Source organism: Camelus dromedarius, chromosome 18, assembly GCF_036321535.1.
Source record: "Camelus dromedarius isolate mCamDro1 chromosome 18, mCamDro1.pat, whole genome shotgun sequence".
NCBI lineage: Eukaryota > Metazoa > Chordata > Mammalia > Artiodactyla > Camelidae > Camelus > Camelus dromedarius.
In genome coordinates, this window is record NC_087453.1 from 41,881,883 (window position 1) to 41,895,014 (window position 13,132).

At 43.7% G+C, this 13,132-nt stretch overlaps 1 protein-coding gene across 2 annotated transcripts in view; it reads left to right on the plus strand.

Annotated features, from left to right (window-relative positions):
- MACROD2 (mono-ADP ribosylhydrolase 2) overlaps positions 1–13,132 on the plus strand; it is a 1,873,695-nt gene that overhangs the window by 1,772,233 nt on the left and 88,330 nt on the right. For both annotated transcript variants that reach the window (XM_064475896.1, XM_064475895.1), the window contains exon 12: positions 9,117–9,179. In XM_064475896.1, the coding sequence (XP_064331966.1) occupies positions 9,117–9,179 (63 nt within the window). The remainder of the gene's footprint in view (positions 1–9,116; positions 9,180–13,132) is intronic.

Sequence of the window (13,132 nt, forward strand, 5' to 3'; positions counted from 1 at the left end):
CCCATGCATTGCTTTCACCCTAAAGCTCAAAATTCCAAATCAGCATCTTAAAATTTTTATCTTTACCTCTTAAAATAGTATGTTTCAACACTGAAGGAGCAACTATTTTAAAGGAGGAAAAGAATAAAAACATGAAAATGAAGGTTTTTACTTCCCACAGCAATGTGGACCTCATGCAACTTCAAATGTACATGTATTTATACTGCGACCTCCCCAAGGGACACTTGCACTCAGCTCATGTACATCTTCGATCAGTGATTTCCCCAGAAGCAATGGGGACAAAGCAGAGAATGGAAGCACTTATTCAGATATTTCCCACTTAATTCAGCTCAAATACCCAACATTTACTCAGATCTATGTATATGAGATAAAATTTTACATTTCTCTCTGGATAATTGTCTCTAGATTCAATTTCACCTTGTGCAGGCAGGTGCATCTCAGGAAACCATCCCACCCATCTTTCTTTTGTCAACTCCCAAAGGGAAAGTCTTTTGTTTTTCGAATAACCTAATTTATTCCCTTTCCACCATCTTGAACTTTGTAGGTGCTCAACAAACATTAATTCACGATACAGAATTCATAGAATGATTCTTCTATTCAAAGACCATCTTTATATACTTTATATTCTTCAATAACAGCAAAAAAAGCAAAACAGTGTTTTGTCTCGCCAGTTCTGTATTTAACATCTGCACAGAGCTCAATGTGTGCCTGTTTTAAACAAAATGTGTAGGCACACCAGTTATCTTAATTCAGAAACTTATAAATGACAATACAGGGAAATGTGACTTTTGGAAGCAAATGTAACCTGAGGGCTTAAAGTTAACCAAGAAGTGCAATTGTTGTTGTGTTTGAGAGAGAAAGTGAAAGAATCCCACTGTCATGCTAAGCTTCATTGTGGTCATAATTTTCCCAGTTATGATGTAGACACCAGGTGATTCATACCTGAAAACCTGTGTAATTTATAGCCAGAAGCACCAGCCTAAATCGATTTCTAACCCCAGTTGTACCACGAATTTATTGGAAGATTATGGGAAAGTTGCTTAATTCCCATTTGTTGGTTTCCTATTCTTAAAAAAAAAAAAAAGCCACATTAATATGTTTCTTATTATTGTCATTCCTTCATAGTTAATGATTGTGCTTTGTGTCTCTGTGAGGCATTGCAACTTCCCCAGGGAAGACTGTTCTGATGAATAGTGTTTGTAAAGTACTTGGAAATCCTTGGATTAAAAACTAACCGTATCGGAGTAAAAGTATTTGTATTAACATGCCATCTGGGAGAACCATATGTTATCTATTAAGAGGGTGTGTGTGATATTGAAAATAGCTCTCTGGCGCATTTCCTCGTGCTATTTTTATACCAGGGTATGCCATGGAAAGCTTTGGCATGCCAGGGTCATACCTGCGTTGTGGAAATGCGGTCAAGTTCAGTCCTTTAGCAGGTATTTGTTGATTTCTTATTGCACACCCGGCACTCTCCTTATCGTCATACAAAATATGTGGAAGGGACAGTTGCGTGCTGTAGTCTCATGGGCTTCCTTGCTTTGAACATGTGCCACATTGAGGTCTCCCTTAACATCACATATGCTTTAAAAAGTAACAGGCTTAATTATCTCCTCTTCCCACTATGGGCACAAATGTGCTGTTTGGGAACACTCTCAGAGAGAGAGAGAGGACCAAGATGGTGGTCTTCTCTGTCCTGCAATTGAGATCAGCCATGGGTCTTACACATGCTCTGTGAATGGGGCTTGGTGGTAGTCCTACTTCAGTTCACTTCTAGCAGAACTAGCCCTGGGGGCCAGGAGAGCGCTGCTCAGTGTTTCCCAAAACGGGCTATATGCCCCACCCCCTTCCAAGCCATTAGCCTGGTTAACTATCTTGTAACAAGTTCCATCCAAATGCCACTTCCACGGGCCTGGGGAAGGGATTCCTTCTCTAAGGTAACTGCTCCAGTGAGGAGACAAATGGCACAAGGTGTAATGTAACGAGCTCCCTGGCTCTGTGTCTGGGCCACCTTCCTTGGAACATTCTGCCCACACGATGTATGAACCTCATATTTCACAAGTAACCTGGTGATCTTGGAATTAGCAAATTATTTTTCCCTTTTTCCCTGACTAATTTGTGAACTAGCCATGCAAGGCCAGGTAAGGGATGAACATAGTTCATTAATTCACAAATATTTATTGAGAATCTGCTAGGGGTTCATTTGAGGTTCTTAGGACATCAGGCAACGAAGCAAATCCTTGCCTTGCTGGAGCTGACACTCAATTAGGGACAGATATGCATAAGCAATGAACATTACACCTACCTAAGTTACATATCAGAGGATGGTAGATGATTGAAAGAGACAAAAATAAAATATAGATCAGGATGAGGCTGGAGTGGGTGGAGGTGGGGAGACATTACAATTTTAAGTGGGGCGTTCAGCATGGATTGAAAAGGGGATGTTTGAGCAAAGACTTGAAGGACCTAGGGGAAATCACTCCAGGGAGCAGGGCAGGCAGCACAAAGACCTGAGGACAAGGCATCCTTGTGAGCTGTTCCTCCAGCATGGAGACCACTGGGAGGAGATTAGAAAGAAGTCAGGACAGGGGAACGACTGGATCCCCCGCCCAGGGCATCTCGCTGCCTCTGATCATTTTGGGGCATGTGAGCGGAGCATGTATGTTCTGATTTACATTTTAAAGAAAACTGCCTGACTTCTTGGTTGAGAATAAGAACCACTGCCCCAACCCCAGGAGAAGGGGACTGGAAGCTGGACCAGGGTGGTGGTGAAGGCAGGCGCACTCTGACTACTGATGCTCCCTACATGTCGCCATGTGTGATTTTAGGAACCATTCTTTGTGATCAAAGAGACGTGACCTTTTCAAACTAGTCTACAATTTCATGAGGTTCAAGCAGAGGCTCAGATAGACACCATAACTTTCCCACATCGAGAACTCAAATATGGTTTGAACAACAAAAATTATTGCTTAGGGGAGATGAAGCTTCCTTCTTAATTCCTTGATAAGTGTTCATGGAGCCCCTAATGGACCGCAGGCACAGTGCAGTGTGCTGAGGACACCGCAGGAATGCGGGGACATCTTTCTCAGCAGAGGGCTTATAATTTAGCTCTCCAGGGTCAGAAGACGCCACAGGGATCTGCAAGGCAAGAGAGACCTCGGGCTTGGGCATAGTCTGAAATTTAAGACTGAGCTCTGCCTCTCATTGTGGGGCTTCAGGGAAGTTATCTGACCTCCCACAACCTTGAAATCTTCATCTGTGAAAATGTAGATAAAAGTCTGACTCAGTAGGACCATCGAGGAATGAATGGTAATGGGGACAAGGTGCTAAGGGTGTAAGTACCTGGTGCCTGGGAGGCGCCTCGGAAGCAGCAGCGGCCGCTCCTGGCAGAGGGTGGCTGCCCAGCTGTTCATGTCTTTTATCTGCACTGGAAGACACACATAAGTCTCTTCATTAATGAGGCAGCCAACTCAAGAACTTTCTTTTCTAAGATAAATCTACTAAGATAGATGAATCGGCTGATGACACGTACAGAACAAAATGTTTAAATGTTTGGGACTGACCTTCCCTTCTTTTATTTTTCCCTTTCTTCCTTCCTAAAACTGTTAAGCAGGGCTGAGCAAAGTAGGCATTCCCAACGAAGGGGGAGTGGTGAAGTGGCAACCTGCCCCCCACCGCCCACAGAGCACAGGCAAGGTGAAGAGAGCGTCTCAGTCGCAGACTGAGGGAGACCACAGGTTTAACAGCTCCACGCAGTGTGCGAGCCTGGATTGCTATGAAAGTTGTTCTTAGTAAACTGGCAGAACTTGACTGTGGTCTGTGGCTTATATGGCAGGAACGTCATCAGTGCTAATCTCCTGGTCTTGATGGTTGCATTGCGGTCATGGGGGGGGAAGTCTTTGCAGAAAATACATACTGAAGTATCCAGGGCTGACTGGGGTGTTCAGGGAGTGATTATACACCCAGCTTGCTCTCAGATGGTTCAGGGGGGAGAAGTTTCTTGCACTCATAACTTTCCACTGTTTAAAATTATTTCGAAATAAAAATATCTTTAGTAGTAAAAAAGTTTAGAGTTGTAGCTCTGCATTCATCTGGCTTGAGTCTTAGAAGAGCTAGTTCCTCAGTGTTCTTAGTGTTCTACATTCATTTCTATGAGATGAGAGCTTAAGTCTTCAGCTATTCTTACATTAGGTATCATCTTCCCGTATCGTGTATACTGACCCTTATTTTCACTCTCTTACCCAGCTGGCAAATGTTATTTACATTTCCAGAGAGGCACTAGCGAGCTCTGGTACTGGCTGACTGGGCTGAAACCCCCTGGGTATCACTTCTAGCTGTGGGATCGCAGGCAAATTACTTAACATCTCTGCGTCTTAGTTTCTCCATCCATGAAATGTGGATAATAATAATATGTACCTCATTGGGTTGTTATGAGAATTAAATTTGATAATCTATGCAGAGCACTTAGATACTGAGCAAAACATGGTCAGTATTCAATAAATGTTAGCTAACATTAACTAGTATTACCCTACTGCACAGATAGCCCCATTAAATGAACCATAAGCATCATTGATGGCAGTACATACTCTTAAAAAGCATTCCTTTTATAAGTTAAATTAATTTTTTGAGTGTATGTCTTCTAGAGAGCTTGGGAATATATAAGAGGAGAATATAGCTGGGTGGCAAGAAACAGAATTAAAGACTGTATTTCTTATAAATAAAAGAGTGCTGAGTTAAAAAAAAATAACTTTGAGTCTTCCTGACCTGGAAAAAGTAATATGCCATTTGTATCAATCAGCTATTGTCACAATAATACTGTGTAACAAATCACCCCATAATGCAGAGCCTTGGAACGAAAAAGTTTATTCTCATGCTCACAGGCTTACAAGCAGACTGTGGTTCAGCGGATGTAGGCTGGGCTCAGCAAGACAGTTTTGTTTTAAGCTGTGAGTTGCCTGGGCTTGGCTCAAGGCTGTGACTTGGGTCAAGTCTGCTCCAGGTATCTCTCATCTTTTTTAAACCAGCAGCTGCAGAGACATCTTTGGTCTCTGCAAATGTCAGAAGCGCAAGCACCAAGTCCACTTATGCAACATGTTCAAGCTCTTTGCTCCTATTGTGTTCACAACATTTCATTGGCCAAAGCACATCACTTGGTCAAGTCCAACATCAATGGAAGAACACTGAGATATATAAGCCATTACAGGGAACTGAAGAATTGGGACCAATAACCAAACCACTGTATTTGAATTGCCTGTGCTTTGTCCATGTCCAGAAGTCTTGGGCCTTTATAAGAAAAGCTAATAGTACACCAGCAGCCAATACATGGCAGGTGGTTTCCCAGGGAGCAAGGATGGATTTGCCTGATTTTCCTCCCCTTTCTCTCTCATTCCCATGCATAGCTCACAAAGGAATGAAAATTTCAGGATAGCCGAAATTTATAGCCATGACATTGAGGTTTTGGCCTTATATAAAACTCTTCCATGTAGATTTAAACATGGACTGAATCTTCACCATCGTCCAATCAATGGAGCATCCCTTCCACTTACAGAAAGTCACTTTATTATTTTTTTAATTTTCTGTTTTTATTTTTATTTTTATTTCTGTAAAACTCTGGAAATATCCTTGCGTATAGTATGAGCTCAATAAATATAGGTTAAAAAAAAAAAGATGGAGGGCAGGGTCCTAATATTGGAGAAACAAAAATGATTCAACCATTGGAATTCTCCCAGATCACTGTACTTTTTGCCATAGGAAGGTAGTATTATGTGACAGTCAGCATGAATGATACGGAAATTTATTATCTGAAGTAAATATGGGCTCCTGTAGGTATATTAACTGAGAGAATTTAGCTTCTGTGTGACACTTTTTAAGCTCACAAAATAACCAGGCACTTCCCTGTATTTCTTCACATTTATTGTAAGCCTTTTAAATCCCTTCTAAAAACCACAAGTTTACATTCGCCGCTCTACTTAACTTTTTATCGTTTCTGTGCTTCCTGTGAAGATAGCTATACAAAAAAGGCTGATAAAAAGAAAGACTGTCCTTATCAAATACTTACAGGTAACTACATAACGGGATTTTTGTCTTTCCCACCAGAGGAAGCCCACTATTTCACCAAGAACACACCCATTTGCGGGGGGAGGGGATGGCTCCGTGGTAGAGTGCCTGCCTAGCATGCAGAAGTTCCTGGGTTCAATCCGCAGTACCTCCACTTAAAAAATAAATAAATAAATAAACCTAATTACCTTCTTCTCTAAGAAATTAAAGAAGAGGAACTCACCCATTTGAGGTATTTAAACAGATGAATAAGTTATTAAGCCAGCCAAACTATCCTTCTAAAAGAGTGAAATGAATGCTAATCTAATTGCTGGAGAATGCATAAGCTGGGCTTTCAAAGCAAGACTTCTACACTGGTTCCCCCTGCTGGATTCAAGGATGCACTGTCTTTGGAAATTGATGAAGGCAATATACCTGAACCTTTTCATTTGAGGGCCTGTTACTCAAATGGCAAATCCAGCATTCTTCTAGGATGCATTTACTCCGTGATAAACATGCCAAGCGTTTCTTGAATGTGCTTCCCAAGGGCAGAAATACTGCAAGGAGAACACAGCACAACCAAGATTCAAAGTGGGAGAGAGACCGTGCCACTCGAGTGTTAGCGACCAGGATGGCAGGCACGTGGGTTAAGGGCAAAAACTCTGCAGCAGTAGATCAGGTAAAGAGCCTGACTGGTGGTTATTATTGTAAAGCTGCATTTGGCCTGATCATGAATTTCCTTTTCATGTATTTAGAACGACTGGAACCAATTCCTCCCCTTCCTGGGACTTCATTGTTCTTTCTCTTTCCCTTCTTACCTTCCCCTCTTCACAAGAAAGCTTTTTACCCCGACTCTGTAGGAGATATGGTAACTAAACTAATTTTAAAAGCAGCCTGTCACTGAAGACTTCAAGCCTACTGTGAAATTTGTGTTAAAAGGTCTGTCTATGGGAGGGACAGGAAAGCCGGCAGATTTTTCCTGCTTGGGTCTGAATGCATTTGGTAGGAGGAGGAGGGAAGTACTGACTTATGTTTTTGACACGTGCTCCTGCACCAACTTGGCTTGTTAAGGGAGCAGGAGCTGTAATGATGGCTATTTGCTGCCGACGGCCGAAGCCAGTACCTTCACATCCTCTGCGAGCCTGAGCAGAGAAAGTGCCAGACTGTCATGCAGTCCTTCCTTGTCAATACGCCACTGAGAACTTTGGATTTAAGGAGCTGCTGAGCCACTCCAGATTGTTATATTAAAAGTTATTCTGTGTCCCCCATGACACATGGCACAGAGGTGGGCAAAGGGAACTGGATACACATACTTACATGTTGGCTCGTTATAGCATCCCTCCCAGTCCGGGTACCACTGTTGCTGACTGATGACTGATTGATTTTTGCATTTCTATTATAAGCTTTTTCTTTCATTCAGGTGAATTCTAAATGTTTCCCCGTCTGCACCTCCCTTCAGTAGGTTGTTTTTCAGAGCTTCGTGGTGGAAGGTGTCCCCGTTTTCCCTATTGCTTCTGAGGTCTCTGTTTCAGCCGCACTGGCTGCATCCTCCTCTGGGGAGGTTTCCCCAGCCTCTCGCCTCTGGATTAAGAGCTGGTAGTGGTAGCAGATGGCGGGTCAGAGCACTCAAGCACAACAAGGTTAAGTGGTCCGAGCTGGTCTGAGACTCAGGACTTTGCAAAGGGCTCAGCCGGGGTGGGAACGGTATAGCTCAGTGGTAGAGCGCATGCTCAGCACCCAGAAGGTCCTGGGTTCAATCCCCCGTACCTCCTCCAAGTGGAAGTCAATGAAGAAACTAATCACCTCCCCCTCAGAAGACAAGCAACACAAGCAAAGGGTCCAGCCGGGTGATTCTTCTGCTCCTTGTGGCCTTGGCTGAGGTCATCAGTTGGCTGGGGCTGGGCTGGCAGCGGGGCCGGGTTGGAAGGTGCCAGAAGGCTTCAGCCACATGCCTGGTCCTCTGTGCTTCTCCCTCCATGGGCCTCTCTCCGTTTGGGAGGCTAGTCTGAGTGTCTCTCTAGCATGGAGGCTGGCTTCCCAGAGGGAAAAAAAGTGGAAGCTGCCGGTCCTCTGAGGCCTTGGCTTGGAAGGCCCAGAACATCACTTCCACATTTCACTGGTCTAAACAAGTCACAGAACCAGGCTGAATTTAAGGAACAGGGAAATAGATTCTCCTTCTTGAGAAATAAAAGATCTCTGGCCATCTTTAACCCATAATAATATATGCCAGTAACTTCTGCTTCTCTGTTTTCTGTACTTTACTGCGTGTTTTATATTTTGTTCCTGTGTCTTTATATAAATGTATCATTTAAAAAAATTTTTTTCCAAACAAAAAGAGATTTGGAAACCTTGCCAGCAATGAGTTATAAAAGTATGCCTTTATTTGCCTTTGAAAAGTTTATTTTTTTCCTACATATAAATCCTCAGATGTATATTATACATTTAAAGCCAAAGGAAAATTTTAGCTAGTTTCTAGTATATAGCCACCATTGCACCTGCCCTGTTATTTATTTTTCAAGGAGTTATGGACTGTGGCATAAACTTGACCAGCATCATCTGTTTAAGGCAAACTATTTCCTAGCATAGGTATGCTAGACTGTCCTGTATATAATGTAAGCAAATGTGTAAAAATTGTAAAAAGAAAATTCAATAAAAATAGATTTTTTTTGCAACCTATGTCACACAGGAAGACAAAGGGCTGAGGAAGGTAATCAACCAAGCTTCCTTACACTGTTCATCTTGCTTGAGTTGAGGGAAAGCAGGTTGGGGGTAAAATCTGTATTGCATTTTGGGAAATGCTATGTAAGAGAGAGCTGTTCCGAGAACTGCTGAGTGAATTTTGTTTACTGCAGTTCAACATCCCACCAGGCAAATCACATGAGAAGGGGCGAGGATAAATGCACCTATTTACGTAGGTGATTTGTCTGTTTCATGCCTCTGATTCTTCTTTCAGCCTTGCTTTATGGGGAGTCATGCTACATTGGTTGCAATTAATTTCAGTGCTGCATATTAGCCATAAAGAGATATTTCACACATTGACTTGATGTATTTTTTTTTTCCCTCTGTGGTTTTCTTGAAAGATGAGAACGGTCCAGAGGAAAAGCAAAGCATGGACGAGATGGAAGGGCAGAGCCAAGAAGCAGGTGGGCTCAGATTTCTTTTGAGGGGTCTCCTAGGCCTCATCCACAGAGGTGAACAGTGGCTTTACTTGGTGCTCTGTTCTGAAAAATGTGTGTGCCTTTTCACCAGGTTAAGGTCCGTGTTCATTCAGGTCTCCCTCAGGAAGGCACCGACTCCGTTCATGACGAGTGTCAGGGCCTCAGTCAGTGGGTACCCTCTCTTGTCTAATCACCAGGTCCACTTTCTCCCCCATGATGGCAGTTTGCTTAGCGATGCCCTGCGCTGGAGGGGCAGAGCTTGGAAGTACCAAGTCAGAGGTGGCTGGCTTAGGGCAGGTTAAATCCAGCAGATTTAGTCTGGGAGGAAAAGTGAAATAGAAAAAAAAACATGTAAAGGAAATATATCAGAGGCTTTCCTTCCACTACGAATGGAGTGTCCTGTACTGTTTTGCTTTAAATTTTGAAGATCTGTGCTCCTGGTCATTTCTGTGTATGTTGTAGATGATGATGAATGTGACCGGGCCTGACTGCCTCACACACAGAGCTCAGTGAGACCCGAAGCCTTCCTGACGCCACCTCTGCCCACTGGGGAACAGGGGGGACAACGGAACACTTAGAGATCCTCTACTGTGGATTATAAATGGAACATTTTTTAATAAAATAGCACTTAAGGAAAGAGATTGTCATCGCCTTAGATTTATCTCCTCTTCCCCCTCCTTTTTGTAGTCAGGCAAGCTCTCCTTTAAAAAAATGATTCTCACAGTTTTGCAGTTATCAAGACAACCAACAAAATAAAAATATCCCTCTTCCATGTATTTTCCAAGCCACTCTCCCAGTTCTAATGAGCCACCTGGATGGGGAATTTTTAAAAATTGTGGGCTCTGCTAACGTACCAGGCACGTCCTAGGCCGTGCGCTGAACTGTTGGAAATAAACCAGGTAGTGTGATAGGTTTTCGCTGAAAACTTCCTACATTAACCTTGGAGCTTTTGCTGGAGAACTGAATGCTTTTATTATTAACTTGGAAGATGGAACTGAAGAAGGCCAATCAGAGAAGGCATTGAAGCAAGGCAGCGAGGACCTTGTGTACCTGCCACTGGGTCAGCTGGTCCCCTTTGCTGAAATGTAGTCCTGGCAGTGGAATGAATTTCTGACGCAGCAAACTGTTGTTTCCCACACCTTTCCCCCACCCCAGCTCCCAACCACCACATCATTCTACCCCTGGAAGATGAAATTTATGTGAAAAGCTGTCACTGTTTTTCACTGTTTGGGGCTGATAAATATTACTCAGCTAACTGCTGACAGCTGAGGCCATTCTCCGAATATTGTGGTTTCACAGATTTTATTCACTCACTGCTCTGTCCCAAGCTGTCTTTGTCGACCTATATTTCTCCCACCCCTGTTTGTACACATACACACACACACACACACACACACACAGAGGTATACACATACATACACGCACACACATCTGCCTGTGTTTTATTTATTCATATCTTTTCCTTTAATCAGTTGAGCACAGGCAGCTTCTTTTTGGATTTGGGATCACCCTGCCTGCTAGGAGAGGGTGGTAGACTGCAAGCCCTCTTCTCCACCTCTCGGACAGACAGCGTCATCGCCACAATAGGGCAGCCTCTCAGTGCAAAGAAGATTCCTAAGTGCACCCCTGACAGGCTCCTCTTGCCCCTCCAAGTGGGCCTGCTGGCGCACAGTCCAATGGCAGGATTCATCTCTGATCTTGGCCGGTGTCAACATACAGTGTGTGTCCACTCTGCCTCCCTGACCCAAGTGCGGAGAAATCCAAGATGCAGTTCTGGTCATTAGCGTCCTTTTGACCTGCTGTTATTCTCCCCCTCCCAAAAAAAAAAAAAAACTTTTTCTTTTTCATTTAGTAGAATCCCAGCTTCAACTTCAATTACACAACTCTGCAGGCCTTTCTCCCATGTCATGAAAAAAAACACAGTCTCAAACCAGCATAATCCAACTGTTCTGACTGCTGGATCAGATTAGTTCAAAGTTGTAGATCATATTCCTCAAACTGCAATTTGACAAACACGTACCAGGGGCTTGCTCTGACCCAGCCACTTTTCCGGGCACAGAAGTAGAACAGCGAAAAATAAAGGCCTTGCTTCCTTGAAGCTTCTATCCTGGGGGAGGTGCTCCAAAAGTAAACAGTAAAAAACTGTAAGATAGTGATGAATGCCTTGTGGGAAAATGAGGCAAAGTGGAAGGTGTACTGAGAAGGCCCCAGGCCACTGGGGAGGACTTCCTGAGGGAGCAGTAATTACAGTGAAGTCTCAGTGATGTAATGGCTGAGGAGCATTCCAGATGCAAGGACCAGATAATGCAGATACCTCAAGGCCAGGTTTTGCGGGTCAGGTCAGGTCATTGGGGAAAGAAGTTCAGAGCGGCTGGAGCCTGGTGGATTAGGGAGAACGTGGTGCCAGTTTTGGGAAGAGACCATAGTACCAAGTTATGTCCAACTGTGTAAGATTTGACTTTATTAGAACTACAAAGAGAAGACAGTGGACAGCTTTAAGTAATGGAGTGGCACAATCTGTTTTAACAAGCTCACCTTGCCTGCAAATGAAAATGGGTCCAAAGAGACAAAGTGAGACCAGTCAGAAGACCAGAGCAGGAAAGAAATGACGGCAGTTTCTGGAAACAGAGATAAAATAGATCGTTGTGTTTTGTCCCAGAGGCAGAGATCACAGGATATACTGATGGACTGGATAGGGGCTACAGGGGAAAGAGAAAGCCAGGCTAAATCCTAGGTTTTTAGCATCAGTAACTACACAAATGATGGTGCCACTTACTGATATATGAACGACTGGCTACGAAGCCCAGTTTTTACTGAGAGTTAGTGGTTCAGTTTTGGCCACGGTAAATTTGAGAGGACTCTTAGCCTGTGGGATGTCAAGAAGCCAGTTAGATCCATGAGTCTGGATTTCTAGGGAGGGGTGTGGATCAGAGATGGCAGGTTTGGGACACACTGGCGTATAAATACTACTTAAAACCCTGTGACCAGCCGAGATTCACCAGAGAGAGCATGTAACTCAAGAGGACAATGAGGCAGGGACACCGTGGCACCTGGACACCATGGCAAGAGGGGAGAAGAAGCCGCCACGGCAAGAGGGGAGAAGAAGCCGCCACGGCAAGGAAGTGTTTCAGGAAGAGCAGGGTCAACTCTGCGAAACGCCACTGGGAAGCCAAGTACGATAAGAAGAGAGAAATCACCACTGGACGTGGCCAAGTGAGGTCAATGGCACCTTCGACAAAAGAATTCTTCCAGGAGGACCCAAGCCAGTTGGAGCTGTGAGATGAGGTAGTCTAGAACAGAAGCATAGACTGCCCTTTTAGGGAGTTTTGCTGTGACGGGAAGCAGAGAAATGCAAAGACGTGACATCCAGGCAAGGTTGACAGTTTGCAGTTTGCTCATTTTTTTAAATAGGGGTTTGTCACCTATTAACAGCAAGTGATTCACCTCCAAGAATCCCCCACTAAAAGCTGTATTCTCTGTTCTGATAGAGACATGACCTGAAAGTAACGGTCATATGCATTATGAACAGAGGATATGCAAGGAAATCGGATTTGCCTTTAATGTGTGTTAGTTGTCATCTTCGGTTCCATTACCTTGTTATTGCATGAAAAACTATATATATTTCTTTTCCATTTGTCAAGTATTAGCCATTTCTAATGATTTTGATAATCCTTCCAGTCTGAAATTTACTATTTTAATGTTGGTAAGTGAGTCATTATCCTGGAAGCCAAATGTGAGTGCAGTCCGTGTGGTACTGATAATGCTGAGAAGGAAGACCCACTCTGATGAGATTATTGCTGCTGGGGTGGGACAGGGAGGGACCTCAAGTTCCTTGGTCCCCACCTGGTGCTTGGCTGACATGAAATCACCAGATGGGTTTTGGTGCTTTCCTACAAATGGTCCCCTTCTCTGCACTGATAGCCATCGGATGCGCTCCC